General features: G+C 34.8%; 1 protein-coding gene across 2 annotated transcripts; it reads right to left on the bottom strand.

Moving 5' to 3' along the window:
• Positions 1-360: 360 nt before the first annotated feature.
• On the bottom strand, positions 361-11499 carry LOC136810482 (uncharacterized). Of its 2 annotated transcripts, XM_067067048.1 has the most exons (12): positions 11323-11499; positions 10723-10750; positions 10218-10337; positions 8939-9153; positions 8253-8357; positions 7932-7997; positions 7172-7264; positions 6847-6972; positions 5999-6307; positions 2645-4346; positions 1678-2329; positions 361-505 (listed from the first exon to the last, which is right to left on the bottom strand). In XM_067067048.1, exons 1-12 carry the CDS (start codon positions 11392-11394, stop codon positions 451-453), a joined length of 3543 nt encoding a protein of 1180 aa, XP_066923149.1. In that variant the 5' UTR covers positions 11395-11499; the 3' UTR covers positions 361-450. The 2 variants fall into 2 exon arrangements, with proteins under 2 accessions (XP_066923149.1, XP_066923148.1); XM_067067047.1 differs by having other exon boundaries at positions 1678-4346.
• Positions 11500-14189: the final 2690 nt, after the last annotated feature.

The following is a 14189-nucleotide window of genomic DNA, read 5'->3' as shown; positions in this document are numbered from 1 at the left end:
TTTGAATGCTACCTTCGTAATTAAAAATATCAATCAAGAGGATTTTAAAAATCTTTTGGTAAAATCAAGAAAACTATAAACTCGAGTATTTCCTAAAAATCTACTTTTAAAATAAATCGAGTATCAAAACCGATTAAAAATCGAAGACGGTAAAAAATAAGGAATCTTATTCGGCGAAAATTAAGATTTTCTTGTAAGCAAAATTTCTTAAAGGCTTTGCCTAATAGACCTTACGGAGTTTTGGATTTTTCTAAAACAGCTATGCATTGTGGGATTGTTTCGGGGGTATTTCTATTGTAATACCCCCGAAACAACCCCACAATGCATCACTTTTTTAGAAAACTCCGATAAGATAGATCTATTGTCAATAATGGCATTTCATCAAAAGAATTACAGTAGGTAAAAAGACTAAAAATTGAAAAATATATACCTAGAATCTCATTTAACTTGTCAGTTTCCACCTCCTTTGGGATTTCGGACAGCATACATCTTGTATCTTCGAAACCTTAAAATAAAATTAATGGTAAAGAGTAAAATAATTGATAAACTCATGAAAATTTTTTTTTTTTAAAGAAAATTTATTAGTAGTTAGACTCTAAACGAGGCATTTTTAAGATGGTGTACTCAAAATTATCAATAAAATTTACAAATTACGTCTTTTAAGAACATTATCTGGGCAAGAGCGTTTTGCGTAAGAATTTACATTTAAATTTGCACGCCTCAATTCATTTATCTTACGGGACCTTATCTTTTGGAGGTTTTAAGTATACCCGGGGGGGGAGCACGCGATTCAAAGACGACCGAGCATGCGGTCCAAAGCTTGGCCTTTGAAAACGGACCCTTACAGTGCAGAGAAGATTTAGCCAAATTTGACATAATTTGGGCGATCGACGCTTACGGTGGTTGAGAATTTTTGAGCAATTTAAGGCAAAATACTTGGTCAGATTTTCAAATTTCACACCCTTGGAGTGCACTTTTTCTCATCTTTGCCCATTTCGACCCTTACAGTGCACTTTGGAAAGCTTGAAAAAAGCACCCTTAAGGGCCGCATGTCTGGCTAGTTGGTTACCTTGAGCAATGATAATCAATTACTTTGAGTGAAATTTGGAATTATACACTTCGTCCATGCTATTTCGAAGTATTTCAAGATGATACACCCGAATTTTCCTACTACAAGTCATATCATTGCTACCGGGTGCCCCAGAAAAATGTTTGATTTTGAAAAAGTCCATCAAATTAACGCAATTATATTTAGAAAACCTCATATTTCACTATATCCTAATGACTTTTACAACTCAATTAATGATCTCAGCTGATTTTTATCAATTATCCTCGCTAAAGTTATGACGAAAAATAAGACAACAGTAACACTGAATAATTTCTCAAAAAAAATAAATTATTTTAGTGAAAAATGTTAAACGATGCTTAATTTGATATCCTTTTTTGATGTGTTTTTGGACTTTTTCAAAAGCGAATTTCGACTTCACAAGCTTATAACTTGAGAACCACTGTACAAATTTTAAAAAGCTTTATGTCAAATTTTAAGTTTGCCTTTCCTCTTGACAAAAAGAGTAAAAATTCATATTATTATGGACAAAGTAAACCATCAAACCTTTATATTTATTTCTGGGTCAACCGGTAGTAGAAATATAGATAAAGAGAACAACATCTACTTACCTCCCTTCGATCTTGGCACCACGGCGTCGACCACTCGGCGGTTGAGGGACCACAGCTTTACTCGACTCTTCTGAACGATCTGATTGGTCGGCGTTCATGCGAATATCATCGAAACGTCGTTTATCATTTTTCGCCTTATAATCGGGCGAGTTGTCCTTTTTCTTATCTTTCTTAAAAAAATTACTGGCCGAATTTTTCCGTTTGATAAACGTCTCTGCTAAGGAGGATTTACTGCCTCGCCTATCTTTCTTTGTTTCGTTCGTATTGAATTCTGGGCTATCGAGACTTTCGTTGGAATACTCTTTATCAGTAAACCGTGGTCCAACTTTAAGTTCTTCGAAAGAATCTTGTACTATACCCGACGAAGGATTTTCACCGGTGTAAGCATCTTCCAAATAATGTATATTTTCAGTTTTCTCAACAACGTATTTATTCTCATGTGGTTCACCACGAAATCCTTCAGAATTTTCATCCATAGAATCTTCAGCTAAAACTTCAGCTTTACGTCGATTCTTTGTATCTATGCACGAGTCCATGTAGTTAGATTGTAAATCGAATGTTTTGTTCATCTTAGATGAAGAGGCGCCGCCTGCTATTCGATTGCTACTTGATGACGATCTAAGGATTCCAATGTCATTGCCGCCAGGAGCATCTAAACAGTCCATTGATAAACTTCTATACATTCTCTTTTTCTTTTTAGAACGACGTTCAACAGTGGTTGTCAGGTCCGAACTACTACCATATCGTGTTCGTAACGCCTTGTTTTGTATACGAAATTTCAAATCATCGACTATATTTGAAAGCACATTAAACACTGTCCTACTTTCTTTATTAGTCTTGTTGGTTTTAGCGACACTATTGGAGGGTCCTGCTCTACTTGGTGTGGGTGGTAGATACTTAGGGGGTAGGGAGTTGTTCCTAGGGTAGTAAGAAGGGAGGTTGTCGTCTAGGTTCGGGGTAGGGTTACCTGGTCGAATCTCTAAAGAGGGTTGAGGTAGGTTGTCTGTAGAGTATCTTTTATCTTGTTTCGCGTCCAAAACAATGGGTTGATGATGATTATGGAAGCTTTCCTTTGCTTGGTGATTTTCGTGATGTGACGAATAACCAGAAGTTAGTTTATCATCACTGTAAATGGTGCCTAGTGCACAGTCACGCTCCTCAAGTTCATCACGGTCAACAATCTCTTCGTGATGTTTGGCTGGTTCAATTTTCCTCCCAATTTCTATGGGTGTTTGAAATATCTTTAATCGATCACTTTTTTGTAGATCGTTATTGTCAGTTTCAGTTTGATCATTATTGTAGTGTGACTTTGCGTCTTGTTTGTGAGTTGGTGTTGGTGGAAGCAACTTCGGTTTCTCCAAAGATGGATCTTCAACTTCAGATTCTCCTGAATGCTTTTCAACCATTTCTTCTTCTTTGCTTTTCGAGACTGAGGAATTTTTCGAATGTTCTGATGAGGGGTTCCGTTCTAATTTCAAAAGTTTAATACTGGTTTCATTAGCATCGATCACGTGTTCTGGCTCTATAGGGTCTTCTATGTTTGCTAGAAGATTTGCGTTCAAAAACGAAAAAGAACTGGACTTGTGAATGTTGGTAGATGGTTTCGCATCTGATTTGACTTCAATAGTTGCTTTTGTTTTCAAGTCCTTGTCGTTTTCGATCTTAGAATCCTTTATTTTGCTTTCAACCGTGTGATCACTATGATTTGAAGTCCTTTTCCGAACATCTTGGACATTTTCTTTACTTTCAACAGCTACATCAATTTGATTGGAAGTCCTTACTTTGACCTCTGGTATATCATTTACATGGTTTAGTTCTTTATTTATCTCGCCATGATAAATATTAATTTCGTTTTTCTTGGTTACCTTAACAGGGATATTTTGTTCGGCAATATTGACTTGACTATTTTTCGGTAAATTTTCCGGTAATTTAAGTTGTAGCGATTCGTCGTTGCTTCTCTTTGGAGAATCAGCTGATATTTTAATCTCCTCATTATAAATATTTGCAGGTTCCTCATTTACGTTACAATTTGGATTATCTGCAGTGTCTACAATTTCTTCTTGATTTAAAGATAGTTTCTTGTTTTTATTTTCCATAATATTGCCTAGTAAGTTAACCAGCATTTCGTTACCAGGGTCGAAAACCTCATCTTCTGTTTTCGTAGGAACAAAGAACGGTCCTTCCTCTAATTGTTTTTGAATCAATATTTTCTTATTGGTTTCTTTGGTGTTATTCTCATCAATTTTCCCGGTTTTTGAAGTTTTAGTTCGACTGCTCGATTCTTTACTTTTACTATCATTACTGTGTTCTACGTTGTTTTCGTTTTTCGAATCCACTTCAGTTTGTTTACAAACGCCCTCAGCCGGTCCATTTTGATCGACATTTTCAATCAAAATCTCCGGAGAAATGCGTTTCTCTAAGTTTGGACAATCCTCTGTTTTGGGCGTTGGTTGAGTTGCAACTTTCCCAGCATGGTTAGTAGATCCTGAGTCATGTTGTTTCTGTGATTTTGTAGCTAACTTCCCCTTTAAAACAGGTATCTTTGAATTTTTCTTGTCGTGATTAGCAGCAGACGGTTTGAAATCTTTAGTTCGAGCGTCGGCTAACATATTTTCTTTCATGGCTTGAAGGAAAGCTTTCGGTAGTTTCACCGGAGTCGATGATGCTTCCTAAAAATAGTTCAATGAAAGTACTTTCAGTAATAAGCTCCTCTAAGAAACTATTTTGCTGTGCGAAGGAACAGAAAATGCAAGTTAGATTAAAAATATGAAGAGATAGTAATACAATGCTCTCACTAATTCAAATTTCTTTTATACGAGACGAATCTTTAAAATCCGAACAACTACTCAATCCCCGTAAAGAAATAATACCCATTAATTTTTTTTCAAACTCGAATCCCTTTGTAGTTCGAACAAATTACATTTTTCCATTTCAAATTAGCGAGAGCCAATAACATACCGCAGTGATTCTAAAAATAGACATCAAGAATACTTTTTGTCCGATTTTTAATCCCATCATTCTTTGAATTAATTGCTTTTGCAACTCAATTACACTTATTGACAATTGCAAAAGTGGATGCGATAGCAATCGTTGTACCTGTCGTAAATCAGGTCTGAAATGTACCACTTTTTGCAAAGAGTGTCTTGGTACATCGTGTAGAAATATCGAAATCGATAATGATAATGAGGACAATGTTCCTATTTATGACGTAGATCTTGAAGATAGAAACTTTATGGATATTTTTGTTTAGCTCAGTACAACTTTTTATTAGAAATGTCGTCTTCATAAGTAGGTTTCTTGCAATTATGTTTTTCATGCTTCCAGTCAGTGTTTTTTATTAAGGATTTTACGAATAGTTTAAAATGAATTAATGTCGTATCGAGTCTCACGTTGGAGTTTTGCTTTAACTTTTCACATCTACCATCTAATTCACTCGTTATAAGCTAACCTTGCTCAGAATCGATCTTTTGAGAAGCATCGATGATGTTTATGGCTAAATTTTACTAAATTTATGTCAGTTTTATGATTAGCAGATAATGTGTAGAAAATATTAGGTCATTTTAATATAAACTTACTTCGCATTAAAACAGTTTTAGTTATATTTTGTCGAAAAACATGCTTTTTTTAACAAAAATTGTCATTTTTGATGACGTCATCATTTTTTTCGATTTTTTTTTTTAAATTTTGAATTTTCTAAATACTCCTTACCATTCTCAGAGAAGTTTTGCAAAGTTTCAAGGTTGTATCATGAGCCAATCCTGACTTATAGCGAACTGTTCAAAAGCCTTTGAAGTGCTCATTTTCGGAATTTAGCAAAAATACCACCTGTCACCATTTTGTCAATAACTTATTTTGCCCAAGGTGTAAAATGTGACTATACCCCTCATTCGAAAGCTAATAAAATTATCTTTCCAACGGTATATAGAAACCTTTTATCTGAATTTTTTCTAGGTCGACTATAAATTCTACAGGACTAAATACCAAAGTAACTTGCACACATTACGAATCAAGATGAAAAGGATGGTAAGATTGAATTTCGGTCAAATGTTAAAAGTAATAATTATGACGTTTGCATAGCGGTGTGCTATTGTAACCTTGAAAAAACACATGTTACATGAATATTTTTTATTCAAAGGTTCACGAAAGTCTATATATATATTTAGCCCTCTGTTTCATAGAAAACTGTGATAAGCTAGAATAAAATAACAAAAATAAAGACGAAATTCAGGAAACGAAGAGGAATTTCGCTCCAACTGGTGAAATTTTCCAGTAAATAGTAGAGTAGATAGAAAGAAGAAAGAAAGAAGTAGAAAGAACATACCTTTTTATTAATGACTTCGGGCTGTCGTCCTTCAGGCACTTGAACATTAATCGGTCCTTGCTGCTGGTCCTCTTCATCATACTGTAAACTAAACTCCCCTGCAGCTAGAACGGTATTCGAGCGCGGCAAGTCGGACGGATTATTGAGCGCGTTGTCAGGTTTGAGAGCTTGTGGAGTAGCGATGTATTTGGAAGTGCTGGATGTGGTTGTGGTAAGGGAGCCATCTACTGTAGATTTTTCCCAATCGAACGGATCTGTTTGGCGGATACCACGTTTCATGAGTGCATTCTCGCAACATTGGCGTAAGAACTGTTAAAAAGGACAATGAAGAGAATTTAACATACAGAAATACATGAAAGTTGGCGGGACACCATAGAATGGGCTCTTCCAGAAAAAGCCTTCCATAGGGGGTAGAGGATATATTGTCCAGGGGTATCGAAAAAATCCTGAAAAACTGCCATGTCCATGGGGTGAATTTCTAATGTCCAGGGGTAAATTTTAGTGTCCAGGGGGTCGATTTGATGCTTGTCCAGGGGGTGAAAAATCAAAATGTCCAGGGGTAGATCATTGAGGAAAATAATATATCCTCCACCCCCTATGAACGAAGTTTTTCTGCAAAAGCCCTATAAATGAAATTGAAGAATATTGAACTGTAAAGTAAACTAAGTAACCAAGTAATCTATAGACTTAGCGGTAAGACTGAATACAAATGAGAATAGAGCTGGCATTCCTTCCTATAGTGGTATTCAAAAATCTCCCAGGTTATGGATAGAACAAGCTATGGATATTAGCTACTTTTAAAAGATCTGGGAAGAAAAGGAGCAGGAAAATGAAAGTGTTGTTCTTACATCGTAATCAGGCTTATCAGCGTATTCCAATGCTTTGATATGATCAAGAAACTCTTTGAATTCTGCAGGCATGTGTTTCAACAGTTGTTTATGTTCGTATGCTTTCTTGAATTTCCCAACCTCTTCCTGAAATTTAAAAAAGCGTTTGAGAGAAAATATAGAAATTTGGAGTTTTTTGTTTCTATCTATTACAGTTCAAAACTGAGGGGTGAATACGTACTACAAACTTTCTAGGTATGTTGGCAGTACCTACACACGCCGTAAATCATTTAATAAAAACTCTTTGCGAAAACTTGCCAGAAAAAAAAAAGAGGCAATGATATACCTTATCTTTGTATTTTCTCCAGGGAAGGCTTCCTTGAGCAAATTCAACAAGCATGTAAAACACAGACCATAAATCGTCACGACGTGCCATTTCCTATAAACAAGACAATTTTTATACATTTTACAAATTGTTTTTCGACTTTTGGATTTCTGAAATAACCTGAAGTTGAAGTTTATGTCGGTCTTTCAGCCTATCGAGGTAAAAAAGCGGACTGAAACTGGATGGGGATTAATTAACATGTTTTTATGGCTGGGGATTTGAATTCCACTTCAAAACGAAGTCAGAAAAATTCAGTGGGAATAGGAAAAAGTGAAACATTTTGCAGCGAGTGAGGATTTGTTTATTTGATTATTTTTATCGGGGACAAATATTGGAGTATTATTGTCCACTGGGGATGACGTTTTCGCAAATTTTTGTGGGAGAGGGTTCCAACGTGTGTTGATCTTTACTGGTAGAAGCGTCACTTTTATTTGGACTTACTCGATATGTATATAATCATGATAATACAGGATATGATAACTGTTACGAGATAATATTAATTTAATATTTTCAGTACGCATACTTTATGTCCAAAGAAGGGAAAGGGAGGCGGAAAGCCCATTACAGCGAATGGAATTTATGATCTCAAAAAATGTCTCAAAATGATGAAATTTGATCAGTTAACATGTCTCGAAATGTTTATACAACAGTTCTTTCATTACAAATATTGCATTTTGGTGTTATAATAAATGAAATCAATTAAATGGACCGAATTTCTTACTTTATTTTCATGAGCTGTGATAGCAGCGTAACGGACAGTTCCACGAAAACCGGCCACGGCACGAGGCTGAAATAAAGAATACCACAAAAATAATGTAACAACGAAAAACAATCAGCATCCTTCCTTGTAGTTATTAACCCTTTAATATCCCCTTCTTTCCAAAAGAAAATTTGTTGAGAACTTTCGAACTATTTCCAATTGACTTGAATTTTTGCGAGTGTGCAATAAAAAATGTGAATTGGCATCTTTGGTAAAAAATGAAGATGCTCAAAGGGTTAAAACAATCAAAATGAATAAGATAGGTTGAATGGAAGTACTCACTGCTCTGACATTTCCTTCATTGTTGATGTATTGCCTGGCAAGACCAAAGTCCAACATATAAACGATCCGATTTGTTTGTTTCGTATTACCCATTGCAAAATTTGACTTAAAAAAAGAAAAGATATCATAACAACAAAAATTACAAACGTTCTTTTCTCGAGTATAGTGTTCATTTTGAGCTGAAGCTCGGCACATGTTTTTTTTAATAAGCATTGCGCTTATAAGCATATCTAGGCTCATATATAGCAACAATTCAAGCATATGCTATTACTTTGAGCTTCCTTTTAGATTTTGTTTGTTTTTGGCTGGAATTTCGAAATTTCTCTAAAGTTTTGCTTAGGATTATAAGCATCCCTCAAAGCATTTTTCAGCTTTGTAAATCTCTCAATCTAAGCATTTCCGAGCCAGCTTTTGCATTTTTGTATGCTTATAAAAAAGAAAACACGTATATCCTTAAATTTCTTTTGTTCTAAGGTGTTGAAGCCAAAAATGTCAGCCTGGGTATGCTAGGCTTATAAGCGTCATACTTCTAAATTAAAACGCTCACTGTTTCGAAAGTGAAAACCTAAAATACATCAGATTTAAAAAAACTAAAATTTTAATCTTAGATGGTTGCACATGGACAATTATATCCCCAAAAATGATGATAAAAACATACAGTGTTTATCTTGAGGAATACAACTTACAGGCTTGACATCTCGATGTAAGAATCCACAGTCATGTATAGCCTCTATTCCATTCAAGATCTGCACTCCCAATCTCAGCATAGTTCCAATAGAAAATGCACCCCTAGATTGACTACGTCGCAATTCCGCTAGGTTTTGTCCGACCAACGACATGACGACATAATTGAATCTATCGTTGCGTCCACAAGCTACAAACTGACACACGTGATCTCTCCCTAAAAATGATCAATAACAATACTTAATGTACTAATGATCGTTAAGTTGAATTTTTTCCTTCAAACTAGTCTCGATTTCCAGACCACTATTCTTTAACACAAAACGTAGCTGGAGCAATCCTGCCTCAAAGTCAAAAAGAAGAAAAAAGCCGTACGGGAAGTTGGAATAGTGTCAATACTAATTCAAACACTCGAGAAGTAAACAAACTTCTAGGTAGGTTTTTTCTACTACTGTAAAAGAAGCTTTTGAGTAAAACTGATGTTAATTAGTAGTCTAGCTCTAGACTACCTTCAACCCGATTAAAATCACTAGGGATGAAAATCAGGTTAGAAAATTTCGTCAGACGATTAGTTTAAAATAGTTCTTGATAATATTATTGGAACTTCCATTTAGTATCCATCCAAGAGCTGGACGATTCGATTAAGGGGATTTCCCCTTCAAAAGGAAAAATTTACAAAAAAAAATCTTGAAAAAAGGATTCTATTACCCTTATGAAAATTCTTCTTTATAACACAAAGTGAGTTTGGATGCATTTAAATGGATCTTTGCCCCCTTGGAAGCTTCAGAAAAACTTTTTAAGTAATTTAAATTACATCCCCGGAGATTCAAAAAATACTCTTTGTACTCAGTCGAGCTTATCATTTTGCCCCTGGAAAAAAGAAAATACAGGCAGAAGATTCTTGGTCACCAAAACCCTTTGAAAGAAAAACTCAAAACAAACTCCCTGGAAAAATGCAAGTAATTTCCTTAAACCCCCACCCAGGACATGTTCTTCAACTTCCATGTATGGATATAAAATGGAATGAAACCTTTGAACAGGTTTTACATTTTGCCTGTATCTTTAATATGGCCCTTAGAAAATCTTCTTTACCAAATAATTCTACAAATTCAAAACATTTATATATTTAATCTCAAACCTCTGCTTTTAAAACAATCACGTAAGGGGTTATCCAAATAGCACGTACCAACAAAAATGCCAAATTTTTTACACCCTTTCTTGCATGTGTACTATATGGATGGCCCCTAATGAGGAGAGACTTTAATTAACTTGGGAGATACACACCTTGAAGTTTCTTCAGCACAGCAACTTCCATCTTTAAGACTTGCTTTGAAGTGTTGGCTGATTCCAATTTGAGAGCCACCATTTCATGAGTGACTGTGTCATGACCTTGATAGATTTCACCTAAAAGTTTAAGTTAAAAAAAAAGAGATGAAACAAAAATGAATCCCAAAAATCAGTTTACAGTACACACTTCTCGATATAAATCAAGAGCATTGCGAGGCTCAATTTCAATTGAAATAATTACTTCAAACAATTACACATGTAATATGTTTTCCCAAAAGATATAAAACTGCTTGTAAACATTAATTTTGTCTTCTGACGGAGTTGAAGTATCGTAGCAACAAGGCTTTGAGAACGAGGTTTGCAATATTTTATACATTTCTAGAAGGGTACATATTTTAATGAAATCAGAGAATTTGAATAATCTTACTAAGGATTGCATTTCTAAAATTTCTAAAAAAAATATATTTCAACCTATTTGTGACTATAGAACATTGCAACTTACCAAAACCTCCTCCACCTACTTTTTTCACCTAAGACAAAATAAAAACAATTTAATTAGAGGGGGGCAGAAATAACTGTAAACATTTCATACGATTCCTAATGTTTATAAGAAACTACTTTATGCAACTACAAAGCATGTTATAATCAAGCATTAGATCAAAGAGATCAAAGCTTCTTTTTCCCATTATCTCTATGTAAGGAGAAGGCATCATATTTTAAGAGTTAACTTCTTATTTCATACTCAGAGTTTCATGGGGCTTTTGCGCCAATCTTCAGTGAAATGAGATACAAGTAGGGAGAAAGCATATAAATAGTATCAACAATGACAAATAGCAGTGACCCTTTTGGAGAACACATGTTGAAGAAATTTTTATTTAAAAAAGAAAAAAAATTTAATAGACAGATGCCTAAACATCTAAGAAGGGCCAGCAGCTTGAGGATTCCAATTAAAATGGTATTTGAATTTGGTTTTTTGTGTTCTGATTTCTCTTGTGGAAGCCATTCTATTCTAATTAGTTTGATAAGCTGCTAACATGATTTCATACAAATATTGAAATGTTAAGCCAAGAACTCTTTGACAAATATGAAAATATCGACTTACAATCTTCCAACGTTGTTTAACGTATTCGCCAATACGAAGAAGGTCAGGAGTATCATCTGTAGATGCCACCATAATAATATGGATATCCAGTAACTTCTATAATATCATTATTTCACCATTCGGTTAATTTGCTAACACCAATAGGACTTTTAATTTTGATATCTTATTTTCATATCTATAGATTATGATTACATATTATCAGTTACAGGAAGAAATAATACCAGCAAAACTTAAAAATCATAGGAAGAAAGTTAGTTTTTTAGGTTGGAAGCAGGATCAAAATCTTTTCATCTATGCCACCTTGTGTAACTTAAAAACCGTATGCCACCTTGTGTAACTTAAAAACCGTATACCCCCTGTTGAGGAGGTCCATTTCCGTTCCAAGGGGGTAAGGTTTGATATGTGGCGGAATTCCATAGGGAGATACAAAAATCTGTTAAAAATAACTGGAATTCTATGGGGGTAGCCTTTTAAATCCTACTAAAATTCAGAATTCCAGAGGGGTTTAAACCTGAAATTGCCTGGAATTCCAGGGGGTTACAGCATTTCCAACCACAAAATGATGGACCTCCTCAACAGGGGGTATACGGTTTTTTTCTGGAAAAGCCATTGGCACTTAAAGGGTTAATAAAATTAATTTTTTGTTTTTTTTGAAGGATTAGGGAAAAGTGCTTTAAGACGTCATAATCAATGACGTCATATAACTTATAATTTGAATATCTCAAAAACTAATGATCAGGGAAGGATGAATATGTCTTTAATATCTTTAAAAAGGCGTGGTTACATTACATTAATCTATTTCAAAATTTCTGAAATTTTTTAATCAAGTCTTTATTATTAAAAAATTTACAAGTGTAACAGCCCCCTTTTAAAGAAAATAAAAACGTATATAAATTCTTGAAAAGGAAGTCATTTCTTGCGATTCTTTACCATTTTTTTCGTAAAGAGTTTAAAGTTTTTTTCTTTATTTCTCTCGAGATCAAAGGCACCGACATGATAGTTCTGTACATTTTTTTCGATGAATGGATTTTCTAGCGTTTGGAATTTTTAAAACGTAATATGAGATAGGGGTGAAAGATAGGATAAAAGATTTGATACAACATACAAAAATTTCAAAAAGACTTTAAAGAAAATAGTTAATTTCTTTAATGTATTTTTGATTAAAAAATTTCAAAAATTTTAAAGATATTAAATGTAGTGTAACCATGGATTCTTCCTTCTTTTTGACTCAGACTGCTCTAACAGAAAACTTCCTTTTCACAAATGCCAAACTTCATAACAGTACTTGAAAATAATCTACAATGTATATGTAAGCCCCCATCCTTACTATCCCCCTTTTTTCATGAACATTTCTGACACCCCTTCTTCATTTTTTCGGAAGGTGTCATCTCCCTTTAAGAAGGGGGGTGACGAACTACGCTTCCACTTGATACAATCGATAACTTTTTGCAATCAATGACTAATTTCTAATAATCAATAGACAAGCAACTCTATTCTAATTGAAGAGCTTGAACAAGCTGTTTAAGAATTCACCTATCTTGGGATTAACATATCCTCTACGAAATAATTTGAATAAATCAGACCAGCAAAAGCCTGGTCAGCCCTCAAAAAATGAATCTCTTGAGAGCAACAGTCGAGTCAGTTCTTCTACATGGAGCGCTGTGGAGCGACCTAAATTGGACCCTGACTAAAACCCTTGAGAAAATGCTGGATGGCCTGTATACAAGAATGCTTTGGGCAGTTCTGAATATTTCGTGGAGAGAACATTCAACTCAAAGAGATTAATCTATGGAGATCCACCAAAAAGCCAAACATTGGAGGACAGACGTCTCAGGTTTGCTGGACATTGTTTCAGGAGCAAAGTTGAACTGGAGCTAGCGAAAACACTTGGTAGACCAGCAAAGACATTTCTTGACCAACTCTGTGAAGATTTAGGCCCATTGCTCATATGAGAGATTGGACATGGTGGAAAGATCAAGTCACCAGATGCCAAGCCTGCTTGACCCGGTAAGGTAAGGGAAGGGAAGGCTGGATTGTGATCAATTATTGATCCCTTAAAGCCAATTAATAATCGATCAATCAATAGAAATTTGAGCATCTCCAGATTTGTTATGGTTTCTTCACAATAGTCAAAAACATATCTGGACTTACCCTGTACTTTTCAGTCTCTAGTTCATAATTTTTCTGACTTTTAGGGACTTTGTGAGTTATTCTCTATGTTTTTGAACAGTTTGAATGATTTTCAGGAAGATCGAAGAAAGAAAGTTTCTTAAAAGAAGCATGAGATCTTAGCTTTCCAGCGGTATATAGCACTGTGGACACGGGCTAGATAGCAAATTGGTAAAATGCCAAACGTTTTTGCAACATTTCTAAATTTATCTGTCGCGAGAAAATTTTTACAACAAGCAGTAAACAAATGTTTTGACATTTTTAGACACCAAAATTTTAAATATCTTTACAACCACTTTTATCAGTCTGGAAGTAATGTCGACATCCCTCTTCTAATTTTGCCACACTTCTTTAGAGATCAGGAATAATAGGAAGGTCGAAATCACTGATTGAAACTAATTTTCTTTGCTTAACAATCCGTTGAAGAGTCCATCAGCAATTCGACCCTCCTTATGTTCCTATCTCTAGGATATTTGGGTCCAGTTTTATTCAACCTATATGTTACCGAATTATCTGACCAAATCTCCTCTCTCAGTATCCAATATGCTGATGACACAACACTTTATCGTCACTCAAAAATTCGTGATATACTTCAATGCATCCGGGAAATCGAGATTGATATCGAATCACTTTCCAACTGGTCAGCTGATCATAATCTCTTGTTCAATGCTGATAAACTGCAATACATCATCTTTTCA

Source organism: Clytia hemisphaerica, unplaced genomic scaffold (genome assembly GCF_902728285.1).
Source record: "Clytia hemisphaerica strain Z4C2 unplaced genomic scaffold, Clytia hemisphaerica genome assembly, whole genome shotgun sequence".
NCBI classification, from domain to species: domain Eukaryota; kingdom Metazoa; phylum Cnidaria; class Hydrozoa; order Leptothecata; family Clytiidae; genus Clytia; species Clytia hemisphaerica.
The sequence above is the reverse complement of the archived record's forward strand: the minus strand, read 5'-3'. Positions and strand labels throughout refer to the sequence as shown.